The sequence below is a fragment of the Montipora foliosa genome, chromosome 5, assembly GCF_036669935.1.
Source record: "Montipora foliosa isolate CH-2021 chromosome 5, ASM3666993v2, whole genome shotgun sequence".
NCBI classification, from domain to species: domain Eukaryota; kingdom Metazoa; phylum Cnidaria; class Anthozoa; order Scleractinia; family Acroporidae; genus Montipora; species Montipora foliosa.
This window is the reverse complement of record NC_090873.1, coordinates 11,824,268-11,834,267: the sequence shown is the minus strand read 5'-3', so window position 1 is coordinate 11,834,267 and position 10,000 is coordinate 11,824,268. Positions and strand designations below refer to the sequence as shown.

The 10,000-nt window shown below is 39.4% G+C and overlaps 1 protein-coding gene across 10 annotated transcripts in view; it reads right to left on the bottom strand.

The window, feature by feature from the left end:
- The window catches only part of LOC138003611 (adhesion G protein-coupled receptor L3-like), an 81,487-nt gene that overhangs the window by 64,326 nt on the left and 7,161 nt on the right, over window positions 1-10,000 (bottom strand). The window contains exon 1 of one of the 10 annotated variants that reach the window (XM_068849775.1): window positions 9,736-9,772. The exons of 8 other annotated variants lie outside the window; for them this stretch is intronic. In XM_068849775.1, coding sequence (XP_068705876.1) covers window positions 9,736-9,757 — 22 coding nt within the window. In that variant the 5' untranslated portion in view covers window positions 9,758-9,772. Of the gene's footprint in view, window positions 1-9,721; window positions 9,773-10,000 lie in introns of those variants that run through there. One more of the 10 variants, XM_068849774.1, reaches the window with a different exon arrangement.

Genomic DNA, 10,000 nt, shown 5'->3' with positions numbered 1-10,000 from the left:
GGATCATTTGCTTTGTAAATTCGAATCACTTTGGTAAGTTTTAGTTTATCAGGGAAAATGCCTTTTTGTAAAGACAGATTTATGATGTTAGTCAGAGGTGCAGAGATCAAGTGAAATGAGTGTTTAATGACGCGCATTGAAATATTGTCATAGCCGGGGGCCTTCCCCGAGGCAAACATGCTACAAATGCTTTCCAGTTTACCCGGGTTGGTAGGTTTCAGGGTGATAGGAGAAAGGTTAACATCACCAATAAAAGAACTAACGGAGGAATTAACGTCGCGTATTGCACCAGCTAAGCTGGGACCAATGTTAGTAAAGTATTTACAGAATTTATCAGCAATTTCCTCGGGATCCGTTACTGTTTTACCCTCAGATTCAAATGATGAGGGGAAGGGTGCTCGACTTTTACGTTTATTTATAACCTCATTAAGCAATTTCCAAGTTGTTCTTGAGTCGTTTTTGGCGCTCTCAAACTTAGTATCATAGTATTTACGTTTTGCGAGACGAATTAAATGGTTCAGTTTGTTTTTGTAGGTTTTATAGATTCGCTCATTGGATAAAGAGGGTGATCTAATAAATTTTTGGTACAGTCGGTTTTTTTTGTTAATAGATTTTAAAAGTCCAGGGCTGATCCAAGGGGAGCTGCGGTTTTTCAGTAGCTTGCCTCTCATCGAAATGAGACAGCTCTCAGAGCTTGAACAGCGCGTTGTAATGTCGAATGATTTAGCCCAACATCAAACGGCTCAGTGATGCATGGATCTGATTAGCTTAGTTACTGGGTTGCCTATGGCAAACCAGTCAAGGTCTGCGTTGATTTCGTCGTTTTTTTATTTTTTTCCGTGTCGGGAAAATTCTTGCCTGTCACTCCCCTGCTAAGTGGTGTGCATAGAGTCTTCTCTGCGTATTTTGTTAGGTTTGAGGGGGCTGGGGTAATGCGTAGCTTGCTTTGCACAATTAACCTGTAATGGCGTCGAAAGTCATTGTAACGGGAATGGCGTTTTAGTATATCTTTAAAGAAATATACCCATATGGAGCTCAAGAATGGAACGTCAAGACATGCGGTGAAACATAAAGATCTGGAATCTTAAAAGCGACGAGTAATGGACTTCGACAGCGTGAATCATTCGCCCGTCGAGCCGAAATCAAAATGAGCTGTACTTCTAATATTTCGCCAAGGTGGTGTTACGTACAACACTGAAACCAAATGGAAATTTCTCTCGTAAATTACGGGTTCAACAAAGACAGAGAAGGAATCGAATACCACAAGTAGATCTGTGATTTCTGTTGTGTGTCTCACAGTGTTTACTGAAGTCGCATCTATTTAAAGTTTGCCTGTTTGTCCGGCAAGTAACATTCATTTTGTACTCAACTCTGCAAAGATTTAAAAAAATTGGAAATGTGACAGTGAAAAATTATTTGAATGAAAGCTTGTTGTCTCTTTTGTGCTTTATTACTGGGTTGCCTACGGGCAAACCCAGTCAAGGTCTGCGTTTAGTTTGTTGGTTTTCTTTTTTTTCTTTTTTTTTTTTTTTTTTTTTTTTCCGTGTCGGTAAAAGTCTTGCCTGTCACTCCCCTGGTAAGTGGTGTCTTTGTGTATAGAGCCTTCTGCGCGTATTTTCTTAGGATCGAGAGGGTAGTGGAACTGCGTAGATTTCTCTCAGACTGGTGGACACAGTAGAATCATTAACTTAGCCTGCAATGGCGTCGAAAGTCATGCAACGCGAATGGCGTTTTAGTGGATCCTTAAACAAAATATACCCTTATGGAGCTCAATAATGGAAAGTCAGTTGGATAAACTAGGCATGAATCTCAAAAGCGACGTGTACTGGACTTCGACAACAATCTATCGCCCGTCGAGACGAAATCAAAGTGAGCAGTATTTACCTGAAGTACATCGTAATTTGACACAATTGAGTTTCTTGTCTTCACGCACGCAATAAAATAGGAAGAGGTTTTCGCCTCTAAGAGCAAATATGTTATTTTTTTCAATAAAATTTTCGCTGGAAAAGGATTCTGTGGTATTTTCTGCCTTTATGAATTATAATATCATGTTGTGTATTGAATTTTCGAGCTTAAGGTTTAAATGTGATATGGGAGAAGTTTTTTAGTATTGCTCTGTAAGCAGGAAGGGTTCACAGGCCTGTTGGAAGCGTGCTTGAGTTTCAACAAAATGAGGCCCAAAATCAGTGAAAACTTGAGATGAATAATAAAGTAGCCGCTATTTCCAAAATGATGGAATTACCTGGTGATAAATAACGTCGTACGCGTCTTGGAGAGTAAATTTTGACTTTGCATAAACAAGAGTTGGGCGATTGTGATCTTTGTTTTGACTTCGCTCATTTCATTGTCAAACTTTATAACACTTGACAGAAAAAGAAACTTACAAAAACCCGGTATCTTGCCATCATTTGACACAGATGCTTCTCTGTTTGGCGAGTAAACATGTCGCGGTAACTTAATCACGGCGCCCGCTGAATTCCGGCCATGTCACTTTCGACTTTGCAATTTACTTGAACGTAGCAAAAATCTCCCAAAATGTTTGTCGCTGATCGTAACTTTTTATATTCTATATTCACGGTTCAAAATTAATGTTGTTTTCATGTCGTAAATATTTTATTCTCGATCGACCGACCGGGAAACTTCCTTCTGCTCTTTCTGAAAACTTTGTATCAATATTTATTTGCTTTTTCATCAATATTTGTTTTGCATAAAGCAAGCTAATAGAATCTGTACCTTGCTGAGTTCGCATTTGTTAGCGTTAATAGTATTTTCGGTCAGATGTTTCTGTTTTCATGAGGGGTTTATTGTTTTGGTCTCCCATCCTAACACTAACCCCGCGAAACAGGGCTTGACTTCAGTGAAGTTTAGTATTACAAAGTTTTCGGATGCTCATAGGGCACACTTGTGGTGAAAAGAAGTTGTGAGGGAACTTGAAAATTATCAACATGTCAGCCCAGAAGCCAATGTTTCTCGCTTCTCTTTTATTTGTTATTCTTCAGAGACTGGAATGCTGTAGTTCAATACCACCGTCACAATTCAGTGCCTTCTGATTTTCTGTAGCACGTACCACAGGCAAGCCAGTGTATGCTTCACAGAAGCATCTAGTTATTTATGGTCAAGGTTCTTTCGAAAAGGGTTTGATGTGAACTGTCAGAAATTTATTTAATTGCATATGCTTTGTGATTGTATGTTTCGCTTGCACGCACGCAACTGAAATAGGAAGGGTTTCTTGCCTCTTATAGCAAATATGTTGCTTGTTTCAAGAAATGTTTCGCTGGAAAAATGTTTCTGTGAAATTTCCAGCTTTTGTAAATTTATCATGTTGTGTAATTTTCGAGCCTTGCAAATTTGCATACATGTGTTGAAATGTGATACGGGGACAATTTTTGTGGTAACGCACAAGTCACGAAAATAAACAGGTCTGTTGGAAGCGTGCTTGAGTTTCAACAAAATGACCCCCAAAATCAGCAAAAGATTGTGACGCTGATGAATAATAAAGTAGCTGCTATTACCAAAACGATGGAATTACCTGGTGATAAATAACCTTGTCTTGGAGAGTAAATTTTTGATTTTCCAGAAACAATGGTCAACCTCTGAGAGTTGGGCGATTGTGATCTTTGTGTTGAATTCGCACATTTCTTGTCAAAATTTATAACAATTGAAAGAAAAAGAAAATTAAAAAAAACAAAAACGCGGCTCATCCTCGGTGTAAAAACCTGTGAAACTCACGGATGACGTAACACAAAGAAAACAAAAGAGCAAAAAAACATCAAACAATAACCTAACCCCACCACGAGCTAACAAAACAAAGAAAAAGTTTCACAGGGTTTTACACCGAGGTAAACCCAAAAACCTGGTATCTTGGCATCATTTGACACAGATGCTTCACTGTTTCGCGGTAACTTGATCACTGCGCCCGCTGAATCCGATGTGCGATTTACTCGGTGCAGCCAGAAGTACAATTACAACCAAAAAAACTAAAATCTCCCAAAATGTTTTTCGCTGATGGTAACTTTTTATATTCGTGGTTCAAAATTAATGTTGTTTTAATGTCGTAAATTTTGATACCGATTGCAAAATATTTTATTCTCGATCGACTGTCCTGAAACTTCCTTCTGCTCTTCTTAAAATCTGTGTATCCATATTTATTTACTTTTACATCAATATTTGTTTTGCATAAAGCAAGCTAACAAAATCTGTATCTTGCTTGGTTCGCATTTGTTAGCCTTAATAGTATTTTCGGTCCGATGTTTCTATTTTATGAAGGGTATATTGTTTTGGTCTCCCATCCAAACACTACTCCCGCCGAACAGGGCGGGCTTAACTTCAGTGAGGGCTTAACTTCAGTGAACTTCGGTATTACAAAGCTGTCAGATGCTCAGAGGGCACGCTTAAACTTGTGGTCAAAAGAAGTTTATCAACATGTCAGCCTAGAAGCCAGTGTTTCTCACTTCCCATTTATTTTCTTCAATCTTTTTGGGTTCAGTACTTTGCTAGTAACCACATGTCTTCTCAGACTATTTACCCAAGACTTCTACCATGACACTACAATGATAGACAATACCAAAACAATATCGTGCACTGTTAGAGCTACATATTACGCAAGAACAGGTCTGTTTCGTCGTACGAACGTGTGAGGACCTGTGAGCCAAAGGGCCTCGTCTGGTATGACTTCTTAATGACCACCCAACTTGAAAAAAATTGTCTGGAACGGTGCACGTACCACAGGCAACCCAGTGTACCCTCACGGAGGGTCTAGTTTAAAATTTTTGAGCACGATATAAAGTGACATAGCATTGCGTGAAATAGCTGAACGTAAAAATGTCGAAATGATTCAAGCAAATGAGAAACCGAACAGGTCAACAATAAATCGCTCAGCCTTGCATCAAAAGATTCAAAGGTGTATCAGATGGTTTAGTTAAACAATGGATAGTCGAACATATTGCGAATAGCTTACAGTATCGTGGAATGGTTTAGCTTGGCAAGAATTGGTGTAGCGTGACTTCAACCAAGTCGCCGAAACCACCAAAAATACAAAAGTGAAATGGAACTAGACCCTCCGTGAGGGTACACTGGGTTGCCTGTGGTACGTGCAGCGTTCCAGGCAATTTTTTTCAAGTTGGGGTTTGTAGCCGATATAACGCGCGCTCTGATTGGCTAATTGTGACTGGCCCACGGCCGATTAAGGGCTTGCAAAAACAAAGCAAAAGGTAATTAAAAAACCATATAATAAACTACTTACTAACCGAGCTAGCTCGAGCCGTACTGGGGAATATTGGCCCTGCGCTCGGTCCGTACTGCCATGACCTCGGGCCAATATTTCCCTGGCAGTACGGCCATCGCGCTCGGTTAGTAAGAAGTTAAAGGGTCACCCAGAAGTCATACCAGCAGAGGCCCTTTGGCTCACAGGTCCTCACTCGTTCGTACGACGAAACAGATCCTTTTCTGAGGTTAAAAACCTGGCTACTGGCCTAACTCTTTTTCCTACTTTCCCAACCGCGAGAAAACCGCGGTAAATCAGCCATCGTCAAAAAATGTTTTTTTTTTTCTCAAAAAATATTTAAAGTTAGGGGGAAAAAATACATCATTTTAAAGCTAAGAAAATAAGCTTTCCAACAGCATATAACTTATTTACAGACAACTGAAACATTTTATAAAAGCGAAAGTTGAACGAAAAAATTTAACAGTAAAATATGTTTTCCAGGCAAAATTTGGTCATTTTAGCGTTGCTTACGAATTTTTGGATGCAAAACTAAAATTTTCTGCAATTTATCTGCTTTCTTGGACATAAATTCGACCGAAAACTGATGAGGCACGAATATTTTTAGATTTTTAGGAATAATAGATAACGTGGATTCAATGCGTAATGTGATAATGCGATAAAAGTGTCAAATTTGCGACCCATTGCTAACGGCAACGGAAGCGATCGCATTACGAATAATTAATTAACCTCTGTTGCCAAAAACCACCCAAAGAGCCGGTCAGTGTAAAACGCAGACTGCAGACTGCAGACCAGGGATAAAATGCAGACTGAGGGTAAAATGCAGACTGCAGACTGCGGGTTAATAAAATAATAATGAAAAAAGAGTTATAAGAGTGTTAGTAGCCGTTTGTACTTTCACACTGAAACCCCAACACAGCTCCCATCGCTTTGGTTACCACCGCATGTTTTAAATCCGGATTTTCATCGAACTCTGTAAGAATTGAAGCTGTTTGAATCCTTGTTGTTGTTGGAAAAAGGATAGTTTCGTTAAGTGAGTTGCTTTTAGGCAAAGAAGTCATCACCCCGTAATTCAAGGGAATCCCGAACCATCGAGTTTGGATTCGAGTTCGAGTTCGAGTTGGACTTCGAGTTGGACTTCGAGTTGGACTTCGAGTTGGACTTCGAGTTGGACTTCGAGTTAGGGTTCGAGTTGGAATTCGAGTTGGATTTTGAGTTGGACTTCGAGTTGGACTTCGAGTTGCGCTTCGAGTTGGAGTTCGAGTTAAAGTTGACTATAAAAATAAACTCCTCTCCCCCCAAAAAGAAATAGAGGGGTAGGGTAGGGTAGGTCCCGCAAAACCAGAGCCCGCCGAGATACTTACATTTTTCGAAGGACCGCTTGTGCTTATGGGAGGGCACAAACCAACGATAGTATGAAAAGGAATATTTTTCCTTGAAATGTAAATGGGGAATCTCATATGAAACAGACGGGGATGCTCGTCGTCTCGCTTAGGGGTGTAAATTTTGGAATTTGGTCTCGCTTAGGGTGTTTCGGCTTCTTCAGGTACAATAAGCATATTTCAAGCATATGTAGCATATTTTCGTAATATGTTCCGGAAACACAGTGAAACACAGTGTGGATAAGCTTATATTAAAAAATAATCACATAGCATAGAACGGAACAGTCTGATTCTTCGTGGATGTTCAGACCATCGGGATCAATTGTGCTGCCTTTTTGGATTACAAAATAAAACTTCTGTAGCCTTACGGATAGAGTCTCGGATGGAAGAGAATTTTTCGATGGGTATTAATTGCATGTCGTTGGCAGTGTGTTGTTAGGAGATGACAGGAAATGTTCTGCGGCTGCGGTAGGTTTAGATTTTTAGTTAGGGTTGTCTATAGGGAGGGGGTTGCACTAGTACGAACTTTATTTGTTTTGTTTTAAATTGGGTCAAAATTGGAGCTTTTCCTAATCACGCAGCGAGCAAAATTTGGAAAAATTTGTCAGTGGACCAAAAATATTAAAGACGCCGTAGTGCGGGGCAGGCAGATTTTTCCAAAATCGCCCAAAGAAAACAAAAATTCATTAAACATGTCAACAGCGTGTTTATATAAGAAAATTGATGCACTGTATGCCTTCACTAGTAAGCGCACGAAAACCAAGAGAACACACTGAGGCGCTCAACATAAGTCTAACTCGATCTTCAACTCGAACTCGAACTCGAGTCCAAACTCGATGGATTATTTCTCCCGCAAATAACGTGTTCAGTATTATTTTGAAAGCAATTTTTGTGTTTAAATTTTAACAGGCCCTTTACAGGTAGACCATCACGTGACCTACTTTTCATAAAATTGTGGGCTATAAATTAAAGAATGCCGGAAATGGAAAAAGCATGTGACAATAGGTACCACACATTGTTGAAAACCTATATCCCTGCTCTATATTTTAACGTGTCAGCAATTTTATTACTTAATTAAACCACATGAAAAAAAAAAAAATGAAAAATCCCAATATTGCCCCGAATTCCTGTTCCTGTTCTTCGCCCAGCTTATACATCTCTTTGCTTATTAACATTAATAATAAATAATAATTATACATTATTATCAATTATATACTTGCGTTTTAATTATTAACTCGAAGCGCAACTCGAAGTCCAACTCGAAGTCCAACTCGAAGTCCAACTCGAAGTCCAACTCGAAGTCCAACTCGAAGTCCAACTCGATGATACCTAACTCCCGTAATTCAACTGTCCATTTTGCTGCACTGAACAAAGTAATCGAGTAATTACCCAATAACTCAATTTATTTTGACACGCATGGCTACAATACCACTTAACAAAGACAGAGATAACGTGGATTTTGCAACCATTTAACGTTTCAATTCAGTCGGCTTAAGCCAGTATGACTAAGGTGTAAAAATTTCTTATTAGGATCCTTTCATTCGCTTTCGTGTACGTTATGTTTATCCTTTAGTTCACAAGTTTGTTTGTTTTGCATCTGCAAGATGTAATTTTCAATTATAACCTCTCCCTAGGGGTTATCACGCATAGCTTAACCAATGAAATCCCCGCGTCCTAATGGCTCCGAATACATGAAATTCTTTGTGCATTTCGTTGCACCGAAAAAAGACAACCGAGATTATTCAGATATTCGAAGTAATAATTGTTGGTTTTTCGATCGATTTCCGTCGATGTACCGGTGTGACAAATAATTTGGAACATTGCAATGCATCTGGAAGCGCAAAAACAAAGCACAGATGATTTCAACGCGTACGATCCCATCCCCAAAAGGTGCAGCGACCTGCAGTCATGATAATGTGAGTTGTTGACAGATGTAAAACAGGATTGTCTTTCAAACAATTTTTATTTTATCCTTATGACTCGTTTTTTTATTATTAATATTTATTTTACCCTCAGTCTGCATTTTAACCCCAGTCTGCAGTCTGCGTTTTACACTGACCGCCCAAATAACCGATTTTTCGACGGAAAATTCATCCCAGAGGATAAAACTATTTACTGGACATGTAATAAAGGTAAATATGTTCGAGCGAAAGCGAAAACAAGCGAATATTTTGACGGAAAACACAATAATGTAAGATCAAAGGAACATGTGGTGAAGACACGCAATTGCGGCATCGCTTCGACAATAATCTTACCTTTTCAGCGATTTTAACGCCTGAAATTCCATTCAATCCACCTGGTCTAGTCTTTGAATTCACTATTATCGCTGCCGTGCGAATCTTCAGTGTTCTACATAACAGCACACTTGGTAAAAGACGGCTCGACGGGCGACAGATTGTTGTCGATGTTGTCGCCTGTCTTGTTCAGTATCCAATTGATTTGCCATTATTGAGCTTCATAAGGGTATATTTTGTTCAAAGATCCACTAAAACGCCATTCGCGCTACATGACTTTCGACGCCATTGCCGGTTAAGTTAATCGTTATAATATGTGATCACCAGAGAAATCTACGCATTTGCCACTACCCTCTCGATCCTAAGAAAATACGCGCAGCAGGGCTCTATGCACAAAGACAACACTTAGCAGGGGAGTGACAGGCAAGACTTTTACCGACACGGAAAAAAATAAAATAAATAAAACGGAGAAATTCTACCCATTTTCCAACTGGGATTGCCATACGGCAACCCAGTAACAAGCAAATGTGAAATGGAACAGAGATCTGCTGGGTGCATGACGTCAGCGATGTGAAATTTGGCGCGAAAAATGCGGCTAACCTTTGTTCAGTGAAGTCTCAACATCGTCTGAAAGCTCTTCGCTTCGGTGTTTTATTCTGGTAAGTATCTTCGCTTGAGCTTTCTTGATTCGATTTCTTTCATTTCAAATTGAGGTGTGTTAAATCAATCTGCTAGGCTAATTACTCAACTGTAGGAGTTATATTTTACTGTAGGATTATTTACGTCCAATCCATGTTGACCTCTACATCAGAGCATGAGCACGTTTCATCTATGAAGAAGTTCCGGTTCAAGGTATACATCTTGTAATGCTCTCGGTTTCTTACATTTTATGGTGTACCTTTCCTTCTCAGACATGACATTTTCTCTGAGGTGATGATCCAGATTTTATCACGAATCAAGTGAAAAAACCATCCTAAACAACGTCAATTTCATTTTTTGCCTCGGAGGCAGAAGACCAATTGAGTGACTAATTGAGGGCCATAGTTTTTCGTTCGTTTTCACGGTCACGCAACGAAACGGGAAAAATTTGATCCTGTATTTCTTTAGTTTGGAGGTATTGCACTCAATGTGCATTCCAACGTTGTATAATGGAATTTCGCCAA